This window comes from Microtus ochrogaster, linkage group LG2 (genome assembly GCF_000317375.1).
Source record: "Microtus ochrogaster isolate Prairie Vole_2 linkage group LG2, MicOch1.0, whole genome shotgun sequence".
In the NCBI taxonomy this organism is placed as follows: Eukaryota; Metazoa; Chordata; class Mammalia; order Rodentia; family Cricetidae; genus Microtus; species Microtus ochrogaster.
In genome coordinates, this window is record NC_022028.1 from 34,179,259 (window position 1) to 34,200,629 (window position 21,371).

Sequence of the window (21,371 nt, forward strand, 5' to 3'; positions counted from 1 at the left end):
AAAAAGAAAAGAAACTCCCAGGACACCAGTGGCTGCTGTACTGTCTTCCTGTAGGAGGACGGATGCACCAGCCTGTCTATGGGGGCCTCTCTCTCCTGGGATCTCCCTGTCGGTCCACAGTACCAGGAGAGTGGGGCAGGGTGGAGCAAGAGAGCAAAAAGGTAAAAGAAAGGAATGAAGTTTTCGCCAACAACTCATAGCAAGGCAGACTAGTCCAGTTTCACAAACCACTATACTCCAAATAGACCCCTAAACTTGAGAGCACAGGAAAGCACTCATAAGGAACTATGAGAGATAACCAACAGTGAAGACAGCAGACTTGCCTAGGAACATTTTTTTATAACCTTCCTAATACTGGAAGATGTTTTGTTAAAAAAGTTGCAGTTCAAAATCGTACTGAAAACTTATCTAAAAATAGGTCTGTAGTCATCTTAAAAATAAAAAGTCTCTCCTCTGATAAGAGAAGAGACAGATATTATCAGATACCAACATGGGAGGTATCTTTGATGTAGATTTAGAAAATGGCCTGGTAGAAGAACCAGAAGGAAAGAGAGTGAGGTTTGAAAAGGAGAGAAGGAAGGTCTACAATGAGGAGGAGAAGGAAACTGGGAGGAACGCACTCTTTCAGCCCATGCTTCTCTCTCGGCAGCCAAGGATAAAGCAGATTCAGAGGAGGGGAATAGGGGAGTCAACTTTAAACTCAAAATATAATAAACTGCAGGGCAGCAAACCTGCTAAAGTCTATCAGGTTTAAACCATGACTACTAGGGCTGGCTACTTGTGTGGCTCAGTCCTCTACAGAGGCCAGAGTTAGGGCATTCTCAGGCAGACCGCTGGGACCAGCTGTGCCCACCAGGTAACAACGACCAAAGCACTGGCACTTCAAATAACTGCTCTAGGAGCAGACAGAAGTCCCAGGGCATCTTGGAGTGAAGAAGACTCTGCCTGCAAGATGCAGGTAAGAAGAATGGCAGACAAGCAAAGACCACCTGGTCACCCAGGAGTCTCTTCAGAAGGAAGGTTTAAAAAATACCTGTGCCAATGAATTAGATAAGAGATGAGCCATCACACCCAGGACAGAAGCCTTCTCCCTAGAGAAAAGGGAGCTCATGCCATGTGTCCCAGGAATGCAGTCGGAGCTACACACAGGAGGTACAAGAGCTATGCTCCAGCACCAAGGACAAACATCTCCAGGGATAGGGCAAGCAGCTCATTTTGTTTATCATTCTTCAGAATGGTTTAAAGATCCCACATCCAGCACTGACTCACCAATGGGATGCAGGGAGGAAGACAGAAGAGAGTACAGGAACAGCAATGGGCACCAAACCTCCTTCCCTCCCCAGTCACCCCAAGCAGCGGTGCTTCTTCTTAGAGAGTTCCTGGACTTGGGGCAAATCAGAAGGGGGCAGAAGATTCTTAGGAAATGAACAGGCAAGTTACAGGGACTGCTTTCCTCCAAGGACCAACCGCTCAGTTCCAGAGTAATCCAAGGGCTTTCATCCTAACCTTAAGGGGGCAGGGGCAGGAGACAGGGAAGTTGTGGTCAATGGAGCTTTATCTCCCATCATTTGGCACCCAGAGGGAGGGGAGGGGAACTGCCGGCTTCTCGGTTCACTGCGCTCCTATTGGCCCAGTCAGGTCACATGGGCCGCTGTGCTGAAGCCTCCTTAGATTGTGTAGCAGTCAGATGTCCATTTCAAACTGGGCCTCATCCCCTGGTTAGAAGGAAAGAAAAGAGAAGTTTAGTACAGAGAGTAATAACAAAGCTGTTTTCTTTTTTAATAGTTTTTTCTTTCTTTCTTTCTTTCTTTATTATGTATACAGTGTTCTGTCTGCATGCCAGAAAAGGGAACCCGACTGAATTACAGATGATTGTGAGCCACCATATGGTTGCCGGGAATTGAACTCAGGACCTCTGGAAGTGCAATCAGTGCTCTTAACCTCTGAGCCATCTCTCCAGCCCAGCAAAGCTGTTTTCAACGTCTTTCTCTACCTGCAAAGGGCAAAACTAATAAAAAATCCTGTTTCCTGTGGCCCACGATACCTACTCCTGAGGGTAATACTAGCATTCAAATTCAATACTTAAATTTGAGGTGAGCTTGGGCTACATAGCAATAAAACCTCATTTATTTTTGTTTTGGCCAGTCAGTCTCATCTGGGGGTGGGTGTGGAGAGGAGAGTCACACCAGGTGAGGTGTAAGGGGATGTTTCCAGCTGCTTTTCCACAGACCAACCCCATCGCAGCTCCTGGTCACAAGGGAGCACACTTCTGGAGTCTTTGAACCTGGCTCCTGCTCTGAACTGACACTTGCAGTGGGGTGGGGGGGAGAGAGGTGTGACAGCCTACACCCAGAATTCAGGCACTCAGGAAGCTGAGGCGGGAAGATTGCTGCAAGTCTGAGGCCAGTCTGGGCTTCATGGTGAATTTTCTGCAGCCTTGGCCAAGAGCGAGACCTTGGCCCCCTCGGAACCAAAACCCAAGTAAACAAACAAAATTGAAAACACCTTAACTGGAGTTTCAGAAAACATGAAACACAAAGTCTGAGGTGAGCACAAGGCCACCTCATCTCGTCCTGCTCTGAAGGTGCAGGGCAGCCCACTATAGTCACTCAATGAAGATGGCAGATCTCGCCCCCCCCCCCCCCCCGTCAGGTGATGGAAGCAGGTGGCCTAAGATTCTGCTTTGAGGTGAATGTGTGCATGTTGCATGTGCACACTTGTTCATGCAAGGAGGTCGCAGGAACAACGTGTGTGCGCAATTGTGTCTATGTAACTTTAGGCATGGTTCTAATTCACCTTTGGGTTGCCATCCTTTTTTTTTTTTAAAGATTAATTTTTAAAAAAATATTCATTTATTTATTTATTATGTATACAATATTCTATCTGTGTATATCCCTGCAGGCCAGAAGAGGGCACCAGACCTCATTACAGATGGTTGTGAGCCACCATGTGGTTGCCGGGAATTGAACTCAGGACCTTTGGAAGAGCAGGCAATGCTCTTAACCACTGAGCCATCTCTCCAAGCCTCCTAAAGATTAATTTATTATGTTTACAATGTTCTGGCTGCATGTGTGCCTACAAGCCAGAAGAGGGCACGAGATCTCATTACAGATGGTTATGAGCCACCATGTGGTTGCTGGGAAGTGAACTCAGGACCTCTGGAAGGAAAGTCAGTGCTCTTAACCTCTGAGCCATCTCTCCAGCCCCCGGGTTGCCATCTTTTTAAAGACTGCATCGCCGGGTGGTGGTGGCGCATGCCTTTAATCCCAGCACTCTGGAGGCAGAGGCAGGCAGATCTCTGTGAGTTCAAGACCAGCCTGGCCTACAAGAGCTAGTTCCAGGACAGGCTCCAAAACCACAGAAAAACCCTGTCTTGAAAAAAACAAAAAAACAAAAAAAATAAAAATTAAAATTAAAAGACTGCGTCTACCTATATAGACCAGGTGGCCTCTAACTCCCAGAGACCTGCCCGTATCTGCCTCCTGAGTGCTGGGACTGCAGGTGTAAATCACTACATCTGGTTCCCATCCTGATTTGGTTTTCCCTAGCAATTAGGTGGAAACTGAAATCACTTCAGTAGATGTTTGGGAGGAGAGGACACGTCACACGCACGACCGCACTCAGCTGTGCTTTGATGAAGTAGCATGTCCCAGTCTACAGTCCACTCTAGCACCTCCCCAGCTCAGCCCCTCACCAACTGCGTGCTTCCTGTCATGATTGTTCAGGTTGTTCAAGTTGTTCACTTCTACTTTAGAGTCTTCAATTAAGGTGCCAGGGCTGGTGACTCCAGGGATATTGGGCAGATGGCAAGGCGGGGTCTGTGCCATGGGAGAATTGCGACGATCCAACAGAAACTTTCGGTCATAAATGATTCGTGTTCCTAAAACACAAGGTTGAAGAGTTCCAATTAAATTAAGGTACCCCAACATAATGACTACTGAAGCTGGCTACTTGTGTGGCTCAGTCCTCTTCAGAGGCCAGAGTCAGGCAATTCCCAGGCAGACTGCTGGATCAGCTGTGCCTACCAGGGGAGACCAAAGCACTTCAAATAACTGCTCTGGGAGCAGACAAAAGTAACGGGGAATCTCAGAGAGAAGAGGAAGAATAACAGACAGGCAATGACCACCCAGAATCCCTTCCAATGTCACCTAATCCCTGGCATCAATCCAGCTAAAAGGAGAGACTACCCCCTCCCCATGAACAGGGAGGGCAAGGTGCTCTGCTTCTGGGAAACTCCTTTGATTCTTCAACACTCAGCTCCAATGCCACTTCCCTCCCCTTCACCTGTGCTTTTCACATCACTCAATACATCTGGAATTACAGACAGCTGTAAGCTGTAAGCTGTCATGTGGCTCTGGAAGAGCAGCCAATGCTCTTAACTACTGAGCCATCTCTCCAGCCCCCATCAAGATAATTTTCTTAATCAAAGACTAAGCAAATATAAACAAGTATGTGAAAAAAGTAGATAAGCACCTTCTATTAAAGGCTACCCAAAGAAACCTGGAGGCTGACCACCTCCTCTAGAGAGACAGAATACCCTATTTCTTCAAACATAGACCTAAGGATGGCTCAGCAGACAGAGGAACTTGCTGCTAAGCCTGTTTAACAGGTTCAACACTGGGTCTTACATGGTGGAAGGAAATGGGTGCTTGCCAAAGTCTGTCCATTTTAAAAACAAGATTATTGTTAATTTACAAATGAGTATTTTGCCAGCATGTACGTGTGTGTTCTGAACGTACTGAGGCCAGGAAGCACTGGATCCCGGGGAACTGCAGTTACTGGTGTTATGAGCCACCATGTGGGAGCTGGGAGCAGAACCCAGGTCTTCTTGAAGAGCTTCCAGTGCTCTCCGAGCAGTCTCTCCAGCCCCAAAAGTTGTCCTTTGACCTCTGCACACTTTGGCAATATAAGCCCATGCCATGGACATAAAATAAATATTAATACAACAAACCACTTGCAGTCAGTCAGATGGAGAAGCAAGCTTGCAGTCACCGCCACTCACGAGGATACTACTCTCATCACAAGCCAACCCCTCAGGTTTATCTGTACCTAAGCCCCCCACCATTTAGTCCAATCACACTGCATGCATATCAAAGCTTCTACACTGAATTGTGTTCATAACACGTTCTTTTCTAGTCATCCCAACTTGATACTTCTAATCTGTTTGGAAACCCATAATCTGCTTATTATTAAGCTATGTAGATTAGGGGTCAAAGGTTGAAAGGGGACAGACACAATGGCTTTTTCTAACAAAGGGGAAAGAGCTTTAGTGGACTGACTCTACACATTTGTCTGACACCCTCACTATCGACTAACCTATTTATGGGGTATAATAACATTCTAATTCATATGTATACCAGATAATTATCAACTTGGAGTATTTCGCACATTTACTACCTTAAACTTTTGTCACTTTTTCCTTTTTTAAAATTTATTTACATGTATGAATGTTTTGCCTACCTGTATGTATGTGCACAATGTGTGTGCCTATGAATGGTTGTGAGTGCTGAGCTCTTAACTGCTGAGCCATCTCTCCAGCCCCAATCTTGTTTTGACAATGCTTCCCTATGCAACCCTGCTGGCCTTGAACTTGGTATCCTCCTGCCTCAGATTTTAAATGCTGAGATTATAGGCAAGCACTCCACACCCAGCTGAAATGCTTTTCTTTTTATATGACAGTATGTATGTACACATGAGCATGTGGTGGTCAGAAGACAACTTCCAGAATTCTGTTCTGTTCTCTCCTACCATGTGGTTCTCAGGGATAGAACTCAGCTCATCAGGTTTGGCAGAGCACACCAAAATTTTGATAGTACATTAAAATCCAGTCTTTTAACCACAATAAGACAACGATCTAAGGTGCTGCCATAATTAAACTTATAAATTACAGATAGTAGTCCTCCCTTTTCTGAGGTTTTGCCGTGTTTTCAAAGTGGTAAGAAAGCAAAGATTTAAGTTTCAAATAACTTTCATTACAACTGCAGTTTCAATTATTTTATCATCAGTTACTACTGATCTCTTGCTGTGCCTAACTTACACAGGGATGTATAGAGGAAATCAGCAGCCACGGCCTACTGCTTCTTGTAGTCTCCAGCACCCAGAGGATGTTCTGAAATCCATCCCCATGGTTGGGGGAGATACCAGTAATGTGAACAAACCAGTTGTTAATCTCTTCATCAGTGGACGGATATGTGGCTGTTGCAACACCTTGACTATTAGGAATGACACCAATTTAAGATGTAGATATCCATGCACAGGTTATGGTGTGAACAGCCATTTCCTGGAGCACATCCCAATATGGAATGCTAAGTCACATGCTAACTGAGGAACTGCTGTTTTCCAATGACCGCAGACTTCACACTCCTGCCAGCAATGTGAGACCCCAACTTCTCACAGTGCAGTTTACACCGTGGGGTCTTTTTCATGCTAGCCGCCCTAGCTGACCTCCCCTGTACTGACCTACTCTGCCTTCCCTAATGACTAATTCTGTCAGCTCTGCACCTCATGTCCTTTGGCTTTTCTAATATCCATCACCTTTGGAAAAAGGTGTCAGGACCTCTGACCTTTTACTGTGTTTTAATCATCCCCTCAAAATGTGTGTGCGTGTGCTGAGGATTGAACCCACAAGCTTGTGTATCTGAGGCAAGTGCTCTACCACTGACTGAGATCTCCAGCATTATTTTTTATAGTCTGGATATAAACACACACACAATTTATTTCTGCTTATATATTTTCTCCCTCTCTCTCTTCTCCCATCTCTCTCCCTCCCCCAGTCCTGATGATTGAACCCAGGGGCATGTGTTCAGTGATGTCATTCTTTGAAGCATAAAAAGAAAATAAAATGTTTAAATCCCTAGCTGACCTAGAACTTGCCCCATCTAATACACACAATCGAGTTCTAAATGCTGGGTTCATATGTGCCACCACCTCAGGTTCTAGTGTTTAACTGCAATGAGATCCAATATATATATTTGTTGCTATTGCTTGTGGTTTTGTTGTCAAGTCTAAGAAATTACTTAATCCAAGGTTATAAATTCTGTTTCCTGTTTTTATTCCAGGAACTCTACCTATGACTGTGGGTCCAAATTCTGTTTCTGGGAGAGCAGCCAGTTGTAGCCTCTTTTCAGTAGCCACTGTCTACTGAAAAGAGGTTCAATGTGAATTGCTATGAACGTCTACTGGATGGGGGAGGGGTGCACTGAGAAGGCATACATACTACTTCTGGCTTCTCAATTCTTTCCCATTGCTCCACATACAAGTGCAAACCACACATTCTGAAACCCGGAGATGAGAGCTATTTTAGGTCCTGTAGAGTTCCAAGGCTGTTCCCAAAGATGTGAGCTTGAACTCTGACGCCTGTCTGTGTGCATCATTTCCTAATCTATCAACAGTAAGTGCCTCTTGAATCTCTTTCAACATTAATTTTTAAAAAAGACTTATTTATTTCATGCATATGAGTGCTCTATCTGCATGTACACCTTTATGCCAGAGAGGGCATCATATTCCACTACAAATATGGTTGCTGGGAATTGAACTCGGGACCTCTGGAAGAGCAGCCAGTGCTCTTAACCTCTAAGCCATCTCTCCGGCACCTCAATATTAATTTTTAAATTGCATTACGTAGTGTGTGTGCACGTACATGCACCTGGTTGTTCGAGGGCATACAGGAGATGGAGTACACGTGGAGCTCCGAGGACAACTTGAAGAAGTCTCTTCTCTCCTCCACCACATGGGTCCTGGGAATCAAATTCAAGCTTAGCGGCAAGTCCCTTTACCTATTTTAATGGCCACGCAACATTTTGTAGTTCCCAATGTACAAGTTTTTACTTTTGACCAGTTTTATTCAGTTGTACCTACTGAGCTAAATTACTACCTTTCCACACCAATTTATTGAATTTTGAGTCATTGTAGGTTAAAGAATTTACTGATTTGGGTTGGGCAGTGGTGGCGCACGCCTTTAATCCCAGCACTCAGGAGGCAGAAGCAGGTGGATCTCTGTGAGTGTGAGGCCAGCCTGATCTACAGTGTGTTCCAGGACAGTCAGAGTTACACAGGAAAACCCTGTTTCAAAAACCCCAAATAAGTAAATAAATAAGTTACTATTTGGTAGTTACATACCAAATGGCATGGACACACACACACACACACACACAAAACAGCACTAGCAACCAGAATGTTAGTGATTAATAAGCACTTGGCATCCCAAAGAATCGAGCTATTCAAAGAAAAATGTTAATTATCAGGAAAAATATTCCTTTAATTCCTAAATGGATATTTGTATTTATGGTAAAGAATCAAAGACAATCTATTAAAAATGAAAATATTCCATGTCCTTGACACATGTGAACTTGTAGACAAACTTTTTTTGTTTTTGGGGGGAGAAGCAGGGTCTCTTTCTGTAGCTCAGGCTGGCCTTGAACTCATAGTAATCTGACTACCACCTTTAGGAGGGCAGTGTACGGACTGCAGACTAACTGGGTGTAGAGTACTTGTCTAGCATGGCAAGGCTCTAAGTCTGAACTCCAACACAACAGAAACACAAAAGAAAAAGACACTTCCGTTCCACACAGAAGAGGACTGACATCGCCAGGGCAGCAGACGGCACGAGAAAACTGAATGAAAACAACGGGTGATTAGATGGTGCAGTCACAGTAGTACGTGAGGACATGCTCCACACTCATATAGCTCCAGTGCTGGGCAAGCAGGCAAGCAGGCCGGTGGACAAACTGAATTTAAAAAGAACCAAGCACCAACAAGATGGCTCACTGGGTAAAAGGACTTGGTGCACAAACCTGAAGCCCAGAGTTCAACCCCTGGATCCCACAATAGAAGTCATCCCTGAGGTTCACACATGTACCTCAGTACACACATTGGTAACATTTAAAAAGAAACAGTTAAAAATAAAGCAACAGACTGAGTTTGATGGTACATGCCTTTAATCCCAGCACCTAGTCTACACAGTGAATTTCAGGCCAGCCAGGACTACAGTCAGACTATCATAAAATAAAACAAAGCAAAACAGACAGACAACAACAATCAACCACCACCACCACAAAAAAAAAAAAAAAACAGTACTTGGCAAGCAACCTTGGTAGTCTATGGGTTTTTGAGATAGGGTTTCTCCATAGCTTTTTTTTTTTTGGTTCCTGTTCTGGAACTAGCTCTTGTAGACCAGGCTGGCCTCGAACTCACAGAGATCCGCCTGCCTCTGCCTCCCAAGTACTGGGATTAAAGGGGGGGGGAATTCTTTTTAAGATTTATTTTTAGACAGGCAGTGGTGGCACCTTTAATCCCAGCAGAGGCAGGCAGATCTCTATGAGTTCGAGGTCAGCCTGGTCTACAAAGTGAGTTCCAAGACAGTCAGAGCTGTTACACAGAGAAACTCCATCTCAAAAAACAAAAAAAAATTTAAAAAATTATTTTTAATCTTTAATTATGCATATAGAATGCAGGTGCTCAAAGAGGCCAGAAGGTGCTGGTCTCTTGGAGCTGGAGTTAGAGGAGGCTGTTAGGGGCCTGACGGGGTTCTGGGAACCAAACTCCAGTCCTCTGCAAGAGTAGCACATGTTCTGAACCACTGAGCCCTTCCTCCAGCCCAGCAAGGACAATCAAGAAGTCAGAAACAAGATCTCTAGCAGTCAGTAACTTTAAAGCACTCAGAAGAAGGCTGGGCCTCCCCTACCCCTTAATAACAGAGAAGGAAGATGCAGAAACATGTGACAGATGATAGAGAGCTTATCCCCCCACGCTTGGGAAGGTCTGTCTGCCTGCACCAGAGTCCAGGTTTTAGTTTTAACAAACATTTGTTCTTCATGGAGGCCCTCGATGAATAGACTGTTAAAAAGTCCTGTGGCTGATAATCCAAAGAAAACTAAAGGTTGCCTAAGCTGGAGGCCCCCAGGAGACTGGTGGTGGCCAAATCACATTTACTTTGCTCAGCCACTAAATCCCTCAAAACTGAGACTGTTTTTAGGACAGCTAAAAGCACAACTGGAGTTTGGGGCCTTCTATCATAATGCGACTAAATGCCGTGGCAAATGGAGACCTGTAAAGTTCTATGGATGGTCTAAGAAATCCTCTAAACCCATTCCCCAGCAACCAGGAGCAAAGGTTACCAAATGCAAGTACTCAAGGACAGACCCATCTGATCACTGCATAGGCCAGAGAGGAATGGCTGTGTCCTGCTAGGAAGCACTGTTGGGGAGACCCTGAAGAGCAGCTGACAGATGCCTTCTTTACAAAGAAATCAATGTAAATCACAGTGACACAGAGACACGGGACAACACAATTAACACAGGCACTGAGGCAAAGTCTGGGTTGCATAATGAGTTGAATCAGGTGTTCTCTAAGGCTAATAACAGAGGCCCGAGGATGTAGCTCAGTGGGTAGAATACTTGCCGAACATGCACAAACCCTTGGTGCAATCGCTGCACAGACATAAACAGGCGTGGTAGTTAGTACACGCCTGCAATCCTAGTACTCAGGAAGCAGAGGCAGGATCTTAAATTCAAGGTCATAGGCTTAGTTCTGCTCAGATTAGGCTACAGAGACCTAGTTTCAAATCAAAAGAAAAATAAACAAAAATTAAGAAAGGAAGGAAGGAAGGAAGGAAGGAAGGAAGGAAGGAAGGAAGGAAGGAAGGAAGGAAGAAAGGAAAAGGAAAAACAAAACCAGCTAATAATACCAAATCCCAACCGACCCTGTCTAGTGTGTCTCCGGAAATCCGAGTCAAATCAAGCATCCCCACTACTGTTTGGATTTGAACATTCACCTGGAAATAAATCTTCTCCACAGAAACACCTGAAAGAAAGTGCAGGTTGGATCTCCCAGGCTTCTGACTGCCTCATGGAACAGGTCTCTGGATTAAATCTCATGTCATATGTTGTCAAGTTTTGGTAATGCTAATGATAAACTACACATCATTCCAAGTGGCATGGGAAAACACAAATTCAACTTAGGCTTTCAGCCCGACTATTTCCTCCTCAAGGTCACTGCTTTTGGCCAGGTCTAAAACCAACTCACACCTACCACCACCCTCCACTTTTCCTCACAATGAAGAGTGTGGACTCACTCATCCCTTGGATACACCCACCTACCCTGTTTCCTGCTGCTAGTTTAAAGTTTTAGGAGTTGGGCATGGTCAATGGTGGCACAAAAACTTAAGTCAAGCAGGCAGAAGTAGGTGGATCTTTATGAGTTTCAGGCCAGTACCGTTTACACAGCTAGTTTCAGACCAGCCAAGGAGATACTGAGGTTCTGCCTCAAACACAAGAGCCACTTCATGTCAATGTAGAAGTAATACAAGACCTAAGAGCTCCTAACAGTCCGAATCCCAACGGAACCTGCTGCACTCCTGCTAAATACCTCTGAATCCACAGAGCAACATCTATCCTAAAATACAGTCAGCATGCCCACTATACACAGAAAGACATTTCCAAAGAATTAAAATTGAATGAAATGTTATTACCTTAATTGCAAAACTGGTAAAGAAGACACAAGAAAAACAGAGTACTGTCCTTCATCAGTATACAACTAAAACCCAGCAAAGCAAATCCAGCAACATCTAAAGAGGAGCAGTACAAGAACAAGGGAGATTTAGCCAGAGTGCGAGGCTGACTTGACAGCTGAAAAGTTAATTAACGGAATATACCTTTTGTTTTGTTTTGTTTTTTGAGACAGGGTTTCTCTATGTAACAGCCCTAACTGTCCTGGAATTCTTTGCTGGCCTCAAACTCACAGAGATCTGCCTGCCTCTGCTCTCAAGTGCTGGGAATAAAGGTGTGCAATAACACCTTTTTTTTCCTCTGAGGCAGGAGTTCTCTGTAACAGAGATTTGCCTGCTCCAAGTGCTGGGATTAAAAGTGCTGCCCGGTTTATGGACTACATCTTTTTTTTGGTTTTTCGAGACAGGGTTTCGCTGTGGCTTTGGAGCCTGTCCTGGAACTAGCTCTGTATGTAGACCAGGCTGGTCTCGAACTCACAGAGATCCGCCTGCCTTTGCCTCCCGAGTGCTGGGATTAAAGGCGTGCGCCACCATCGCCCGGCTATGGACTATATCTTAAAAGAATAAAGCAAGTCACATGATCACCTCACTAAAAGAAAAACTCTGGGTCTGAGAGGGTCATTCAAATGGCAGAGGCTTTGAGCTTTATCCTCAAAACCACGTCCCTCCAAAAGATCCCTAACATTCTTTCAGGATGATTATATCCAGCAAACTAGGAATAGAATTTCCTCACCTTCTAGTTAAAGGCACCTGTAAGAGCCCACAGCTGCCACAGCCCAGAGCTTTAAGTGCCCACAGCTAAGATTTTACTTAATGGGAAGACTGCTTTCTCCCAAAGATCAGTGTGCCACACACCACCACACTGAAGGCCGTACCCAGTAGAACTGGTCAAGAAAACCAAATACAGATCTAGACAAGGATTGAGACCATCTCTGCAGATAACAGGAAGCCACAGGACCAGACTGTATTTCTCAATACAATTATTTTTGCCTGTTGAGATTTTTACCTTCTCCAAGCTATGATCTAGGAACAAGATGAGGTGGTCTTTAAAAACTAGGCTTTTGAACAGGGCTGGTGGCAAAGACCTCAAATCCCAACTACCTTGGTGGCTGAGTCAGGGAGAAAGTTCCAAGTCAGCCTGGGTGACAGAGCACCTTCAAGGTTGACCATGGCAACTTAGCAAGATCCTGTCTCAAAAAAATGAAGTACTTCCTCCCGGAAAAGGTAACTGACTAGACAGAAAGCCATCGAAGAGAACACTTAAAAATTATAATAAGGTTGCTGAAGTGTAGCTCTCCACAAATGATGGCTCTGTCAGAGATGTGGGTGGGGAAGGACTCAGCTTTTTTACAGCAATAATGTTCCAGTTAGTAAACATGCAATACAAAGTGAATTTTCTCCTTTTTTTGGGAGGAGGTCATCACTAAGGTGGGTGGGATGGACCTGGGAGGACTGGGAAGTGAGTGTGATTGGGATGCTTGGTATGAAATTTCCAAATAATGAATAAAAATATTATGTTGGAGGGGGGGGAATTCAAAAGCTCACCAGCTAGCCAATCAATCAATGAGCACCATTCAGTGAGAAACCTTGTCTCCAAAACTAGGTAGAACACATCAATAGAACAGTGATGCTTTCATGCACACAGACACAAAGCCAAACTAGGAACACTCAGGATGGACAGCTGTTGACAGACGTTAAAAAACAAACTAGGAGCCGGGCGATGGTGGCGCACGCCTTTAATCCCAGCACTTGGGAGGCAGAGGCAGGCGGATCTCTGTGAGTTCGAGACCAGCCTGGTCTACAGAGCTAGTTCCAGGACAGGCTCCAAAGCCACAGAGAAACCCTGTCTTGAAAAAGGAAATAAAAAAATTGCTCTCTAGCTGGGCAGTGGTGGCACACGCCTTTAATCCCAGCACTCGGGAGGCAGAGGCAGGCGGATCTCTGTGAGTTCAAGACCAGCCTGGTCTACAGAGCTAGTTCCAGGACAGGCTCCAAAGCCACAGAGAAACCCTGTCTTGAAAAGCCAAAAAAAAAGAAAAAAAAAAAAACCTAGGGGGCTGGAGAGATGGCTCAGAGGTTAAGAGCATTGCCTGCTCTTCCAAAGGTCCTGAGTTCAATTCCCAGCAACCACATGGTGGCTCACAACCATCTGTAATGAGGTCTGGTGCCCTCTTCTGGCCTTCAGGCATACACACAGACATAATATTGTATACATAATAAATAAATAAATATTTAAAAAAAAAACAAACTAGGATTTTGCTTCATTGTTTTTGATCTACCAACCCCAGACCCCAAGTGCTGGAATTACAAGAAAACACCACTGAACCCAAGAACAAAGGTTTTATAGATAAAATAACAAAGAAAGGCTGGCTATGGCAGCACACGTCTTTAACCCTAGCACTCAGGAAGCAGAGGCAGGCAGATCTCTTTGACTTTGAGACCAGTCGGGCAGGCATACTTAGTGACTTCCAGGCCAGCCAAGGCTACACAGCAATACCTCAAAAACAAAAGCACACATGCCCACACCCAAGTGACGGATTTGGAAATGGCAGCCTAGGTCTTATCTACAAGTCTCAACAGAGCTTAGGTTCTATAAATGGACATGCAAAAAATCTCCATCCTAAAAGACTTGGAGCTAGGAAGCCCTTCAATTCACCAAACTCACCAAGGACCCAGGCCCCTTCCTCTCCTGCTCACTAGATGAAGCAGCTTCCCACACTTAACTGTCCTGTCTAATCCGCAAGTCTTTACATACAAGCTAAGGCTACAGAATCCATAGTCATATAAAATCCCTCAGCGAAAACTGCCTTTAAGACTCCAGGTCTGGAAAGGTCTCTGCTCAATGACTTTGGGGTGCAGGTGTCAGTTTCTCTATTCCCTCTGAGGGATGGTGACCAGAGGAGGGGCCGTTCTGTATTTGGAACAGCAGCTCTACCTTTCCAGTCACCCCTCATCTGAACGATTCCTCTCTCCCAGTGCTGCCTTGACAAGAAACGACCTCAGCCTTCACCAGGCTGGCAAAGCAAAGCCATGCCCTCCAAATTCAGCACAAAGCCTGAAGGATACCCTGGCAGAATGCCATCCCACGGCAGTCTGTAATACTGAAGTAAGCAGTTGCCATTTTCCTGGCATAACAAGGCAGAGTGATGTGATGTGTATCTCTCACTCATAACAATGAAGTGCCGAGGCTAAGAACTAAAGTTAACTAAAGTTAAAGAAAAAGAGGTGTTTGGTACATAATCGTGAGGATCTGAGTTCAAGTCCCCAGTGCTGGAACGGAACCTGTTGGGTAGCTAACCTAGTCTAGTCAAACCTCTAGGTTCAGCAAACAAACCCTGTCTAAAGGGTGATAAGTAAGCAAGCAATTCTTGGCCTCTGCATGGGCCCATTGGGGCACGCACCACACACACACACAGAAGAGAACAAAATGAAGCTAAAGACATTTTGTTGTCTCAGAATAAACAGACCAAACTCACTGAGAAACTCTATTATCCCTGTAGCCAGTAAGAATCAGCTCATAAAGCAGGTTCGCCCAATACACCTTTCCTTTCCTTTTTTTTTTTTTTAAAAAAAAAAAAAGAGCACACTTTAGTCTAATGGGGATTATTTCCACTTCTTCAGGCCTTCTTGTTTATTTCCAGATTTTACTAATAGCCCGAGGTAATTCTGTCCTAGGAAACCTAGCAGAGACGAGAAAACACATGGATTTCAGGCCATAGCGATTAGTGGCCCTCTGCTGCTCCTGTGTGCACTGTTCTTTTCCATAACTGAGAATGTGACTGAGGAGAGGACCAAAGAAGGCTAAAGGTCATTAGGCTTCTGCTTAACCTAGAACATTTGTCTCTCAGGAAAAGACAGGGAGAAAGACGTTGCGAGCTGGCATTCCAGAGGTAGAAGTGTCTGCCAACTTCTTTCCCAGGAAGGTAAGCATCTAAGACAGCGGAGGAAGAACTGAATCTGAGGCTGCCCAACACATTCATTTCTTCAGGCCTCAGGGGCTTTTAATTCTAAAGTCACCTCATTTGGGTCCTCCAGCTAACTGGACTAACAAACCAACAAGAAAGTTCCACCCTGAACATGCTCACCTCCCATGAGGGAGACAGCAGCTGCTACTGCAAGAAGCGATTACTACCCATCGCTCCATGTGTAGACATGGGAAAATGAAACAAGCTTTCCTGTCCCCTAACACCAGCAAAAGCAGCTCAAGATGTCACAGCCAAGTGTGCCTTTAGTTCAGCTCTTAATTCCAAACCACAGAGGGGAGCTTTGAAAAACCCTCCAGCTGGGCTTGCTTACTTTGGGTCTCCAACAAATGAAGGGCTCTTGCCCACCAAGGCCAGGGCAAGGCCAATTTTTCAGGGCATTCAGCAAACAGAAGATGATCCTACAATGCCCTCCCCAAGGGTGTGGCACTTCAGATATTCACAAGCTCAAGGCAGGAAATGCACTCCCTTCCCTTCTCACTAAGCAGAAATTCCCAGTCCAAGCTGGCTGCTTTCAGGTCTCAAGTATGTAAGCTGGTCATTTGATCATACTGTTCCAAGTGTTACTGGCAGCCTCCATCCCTTCCAAATCAAGATCTGTAGCCCATGCAGAGCAAGACCTACACTTAACACTTCATTTTTTGGAGACAGAGTGCCATGTAGTGATCCTGTCTCCTCATCCAGAGTGCTGGGTGCACAGGCCTGCACCAGCTGCCTAGGTCTGCTGTGCTCGTTTCCTGTAAAGTGCTGATCACAAAACCCACTAAAGATGAACCATGGAGATAAACTGACTTAGTGCAAGGAAGAGAGACAAAGCATCAGAGGGAAGAATTTTCCAAAGTAGGAGGCAGCTCAGGGGTAAAGGTGCTCACCACACCAGAAACCCCAATGGAAGGAGAGATCGAAAGTTGCTCTCTTGCCAGGCGGTGATGGCACAGGCCTTTAATCCCAGCATTGGAGGCAGAGGCAGGCAGATCTCTAAGTTTGAGATTCCAGGTCAGACAGGGCCACACAGAGAAACCCTGTCTTGAAAAAGGAAATAAAAAAATTGCTCTCTAGCTGGGCAGTGGTGGCACACGCCTTTAATCCCAGCACTCTGGAGGCAGAGGCAAGAGGATCTCTGTGAGTTCGAGACCAGCCTGGTTTACAAGAGCTAGTTCCAGGACAGGCTCCAAAACCACAGAAAAACCCTGTCTCAAAGCTCTCTGACCATTACTGGCAAGCCAAAACACTGTACACACACAAAGGTCTTTTTTTTTTTTAAAATGAGTATGTGATGGAGGAAGGTCATTGGTTAATTAATAAAGAAACTGCTTGGCCTGATAGGTTAGAACATAGGTGGGTGGAGTAAACAGAACAGAATGCTGGGAGGAAGAGGAAGTGAGCTCAGACTCCATGCCTCTGCTCTCCGGGGTAGACGCGATGAAGCTCCAGCCCAAGATGGACATACGCTAGAATCTTCCTGGTGGTGCTACACACATTAATGGAGATGGGTTGATAAGGATGTGAGAGTTAGCCAGTAGGAGGCTGGAGCTAATGGGCCAAGCAGTGTTTAAATGAATACATTTTGTGTGTTGTTATTTCGGGTGTAAAGCTAACCATGCGGGAGCCAGGAGGGACGAAAAGCAGGCCTGCCAGCAGCTCATACTACAAGTATGTGTCTATGAGACGTATGCCACGTGTGCAGAAGATGCTAGTAAAGGCCAGGTGAGAGTATGAGATCTCCTGAAGATGGGAGTTACAGGCAGCCCAGTGTGGAAGCTGGGAACTGAACTCAGGTCCTCTGCAAGTTTGGCAGGCACACTCTTAACTGCTGAGCCCTCTCTCGAGACCACCTTAAAGTCATTCCAGCCAAGCAATGGTGGCACACCTTTAATCCCAGCACTTGGGAAGCAGAGGCAGGCAGATTTTGGTGAGTTCAAGGTCAGCCTGGTCTACAGAGTCCCAGAACAGCCAGAGAGCTAAAACACAGAGAAACCCTGTCTCAACCACCGCACACACAGACAAATCATTCTAAAGTGGAAAAAGTCAACAAGCATTGTTTAACTAACCACCACTGAGTTAACTGCTATAAAAGACTGCTTAGCCAGTCAGAGTGGTGCATACTTTAAATCCCAGCATTAGAAAAGCAGAGGCAGGTGGGATTGCTGAGGGTGAGGCTGGCCTGGTTTTACAGTGCTATCTCCTTTCAAAAAGGAAGCAAGCCGACCTGTATCAAAATCTAAAGACTGCCAGGCATAGTGAGTGGCCTTTAATGTCAGTACTCACGAAGCAGAGACAAGGCACTTCTCTGTGAGCTCCAGGCCCGCCAGGGGCATATAGTGAGACCCCACCCCCAAACAAACAAACTGTGCAGAAGCTCTGCAGACACAGGCTGAGCGGTAACTGTCGTGGAAAAGCAAATGAATGCATATTTCCGGCAGACCTTCCCAAGCATGTTAGAACTAATCCAAGCTGCAAGACAGCTTCTATCTTTAAAGCAAGGCTTAAAGACTACGTGCCTTTTCTTCTTTTGAAAGCACAGCAGCTCGGGGTTTGAAATACGACCACAGATCGTCTCTGGATCTTCTCTCAGGAGAGCAAGATTAACATACAGCTAAAACTATGGTTCCTCCCCAAGTAAATTAGAGCTAAATGCACCTGTTACTGTGACATGTGCTCTGAACTGTTGGAAGTATGGGCATTTTACTGACCAAAACCATAAAAAAACTCTGGAGAAGTACAGATCTCTCTCCACCACCCTGGAAATAATCCTTTTTTTTCCTTTTAAAGAGACAGGGTCTCACTATGTAACATTGGCTGTCCTGAAATCATTATGTAGAATGAGTTAGCTTTGAACTCACAGAGACCAACCTGCCTGTCTGCCAAGTGCTGGCCACTAATCTCTGTTTCTTAAGAGTTATTAGTTCAAATTAAGACAATTTTATCTGGAGCTGACCAAGATCTTTCCTGATTGTTGGTTCCACCAGACATGGAGGGACACACAACAATCCCAGCCCTCAGGAGACTAAGGCAAGAACACCATGGATCTGAGGCCAGCATGGATCACACAAGGTTCAAGGTAGTATGATGGACCATGTGGTGAAACATCGTCTCAAAAGAAAAAAAAAAAAGTCATGAAAAGAAAGCCTAAATCCTGTTGGTCTTGAATAGATCAAACCAAAGGTCTCTTCAGCAACAGGAGCCACTGTTCCAGAGTAGACCTGTCTTACCCATTCTTTAACCTGGAGAGTCCTAAGGAATGGCTTCCTCTGCCAGAGTCATTCTGAAGGTCTTTCAGGGCATTCATCCCTTTCTCTAGACTGGCCTGGCTGGATCCTCTGCCAACTTTTCTCCTAGCTTTGTTTGCTTTGCTCCATCGCTCCCTTCCTTGTTTGGTTGGTTTTGTTTTTTTTTTTTTTTTTGAGACAGGGTCTGACCCTGTAGCTCAAGCTGTCCTGGGACTCATTTATGTAGCTGGGGCTGGCCTTACATTGCAACTCTCCTGCCTCTTCTTCCCAGAGGAATGGGACCACAGGCACAAACTACCACACACAGCATCTGGATTGCTACCTCTTGGTGTTGGCAAGGCAAACCCTTATTCTGTACCTTCCTATTGCACAAGATTCCAGGAGGGCCAGGCCCAATTTGCAAGTGATCGGTTGAGGAGAACTTGGGAGGCCTGCCCCATGGTCAAGACTACCCAACCGTACAGACTGCAGAGACTGCCAACCAAATCTTCACCAGCTAGCCAAAGGCCAACCCCCTGGGTCACCAAAAGAAGGCAAAGTTCTGAGATTAGAAAAGGAAGGCCAGTTCCCTTCATTAAGGCCCAGAAGATTCCTTTCTCCCTCTAGAGAATGGCCCAGGACAGGGACAAACAACCTTTGCGCTTCCTTTCCCGTGACCAATTCAACATGTTTCACCTCTAGTGTTGCTGGTAAACAGTTCCGGGTCATCTTTGGAAAAGCAACCTCAGGCACCTCCTTTTGCACTGCCTCCCTCTACAAGCCCCTTCCCTACGACCATGCAACCTAATCCGACTAGTGTTTGCTATTTGACAAAGCCCCCGTCCACAATCTCAAAGTCGCTCCCCCAAAGCCCTGAGCTGAAAGCTGACAGCGCCTCTACCAGAGCCAACATCTGGGCTACCACAGGAGGTATTTTACCACCACCACCCCTTGCCAATTCTCCAGCCTGGGGCTCCCCTGACCTGTGATGACTCCTCCAACAAAGTAAACAATGCTGCCAAAGGAGGATAACACTGGGCGAGGCATGCACAGTGCATGCCAGCCTCGTCCCGGGGCTCTAAGCACTGCCAGATAAGTCAACGGACGATTCCGCGGCGGATCCCCCTCCCAGACTTCCCTCCTCCAAAACCCGAAGGGCAGCTCCAGAGACGAGTCCTGCCCCGCAGAGTGCACGTTCTGCAGCACACAGTCCGAGCGGCAGACGTGCCCGGGAGAGGAAGCGGCGGGTCGAGCATACAGTGCCACGCGCCAGCGGCGATGGAGGGCAGGCCCGGACAACTCACCTCCCGGCGTGGTGGAGAACAGCGTCCCGCCGGGAGTGGTGCAGTAGTCCTGAGGTAGCTGCGCAGCGTCGCTGATGGCCACGGTGCGCGTGGGGATGGCGCGGCTCTGGCTGGGCTGGTGGCCGCCGCCTGCCGACGCGGACATGGCTCAGGCGCGGGCTCGCGGCTTTGTGCGGCGGCGGCGGCGGGGCCCGGGAGGCACTGGCTCCTAGAGCGGGAGAAAGAGAGCGCTCGGCTCTCAACTCGCCGGCTCTCGCTCGGTCGTCCCGCTGCGCTCCCGCCGCCGCCGCCGCCCGGTCCTCCGGCCTCCGCCCGCAGCCTCAGCAGCAGAAGCAGCAGCGGCAGCAGCGGTAACGGTGACTACCGGAAGCGAGCGAAGGCGGGAGCAAGAGGGAGGGGAGTGCAATATGGAGACCGGATGTGGCGCAAGCAGGAGGCGTGTCGAGGGGGGGGTGTTGATCGAGGAACTGAGGGCGGGGCTGAGCTGGCGAAGCCAGAGGGTCGTCCCGGAAATCCAAAAAACAGGAAGTGGGCGTGAAGGGTGGGGCCTTCATGGTGCGCTGGGCGGGATTTGGAGGGGCGGGACTTAGCTCAAAGGGACCGAATGGAAATTAAGCTTGAATGTGGGTGACGTTCGCTTTTATTTGTAGTGTGGTGTGTAGGTGTCAACTAACAGTATTCCTGGTGCCTACTTCGGCTTCCCAGCTATATCTAATAATTAAAAGTATAATTTTGGAGGGTCCCGTGGATGGTTCAGCGGATAAAGAATGGTATGCCACCAAGCCGCCGACCTGAGTCCCATCTTCAGAAGCCACAAGGTTTGGAATGGGGGGCCCCCCGACTCCCCCAAGTTGTTCTCTAGACTTCTAGACGCAGGATGCATGGCTCAGCGGTTTAGAGCACTGGGTATCCGACCTCATCTTCTGACCTCTGCAACACACTCTTAATGCACATACATACATGCAGATAAAGCACTCATACGATAAAATAGAAGCAGGATGGTTACGAGTTTAAGGCCCATCTATGCTACATAGCTAGTTTGAGGCCAGTCACGAATACGAGACTGTCTGAAAAAGTAATGAAAAGTGGGAGGTGAGGAGATAGGTCCACTTGTAAGATTGCTTGCTGTGCAACTGTCAGGACTTGAGTTCAAACCCTATCATCCACATTAAAAAATATTTTTTTAATATTTATTAAATAGGGGCTGGAGAAATGGCTCAGTGGTTAAGAGCATTGCCTGCTCTTCCAAAGGTCCTGAGTTCAATTCCCAGAACCACATGGTGGCTCACAACCATCTGGAATGAGGTCTGGTGCCCTCTTCTGGCCTGCAGGCATACACACAGACAGAACATTGTATACATAATAAATAAAT

At 46.4% G+C, this 21,371-nt stretch overlaps 1 protein-coding gene across 1 annotated transcript; it reads right to left on the reverse strand.

The window, feature by feature from the left end:
* Nucleotides 1-6: 6 nt before the first annotated feature.
* Eif4ebp2 (eukaryotic translation initiation factor 4E binding protein 2) lies at nucleotides 7-20,356 on the reverse strand. Its single transcript, XM_005360088.2, has 3 exons — nucleotides 20,000-20,356; nucleotides 3,695-3,880; nucleotides 7-1,715 (listed from the first exon to the last, which is right to left on the reverse strand). The coding sequence occupies exons 1-3, from the start codon at nucleotides 20,142-20,144 to the stop codon at nucleotides 1,684-1,686; spliced, it is 363 nt and encodes a 120-aa protein (XP_005360145.1). The 5' UTR covers nucleotides 20,145-20,356; the 3' UTR covers nucleotides 7-1,683.
* Between the last annotated feature and the right edge of the window lie 1,015 nt (nucleotides 20,357-21,371).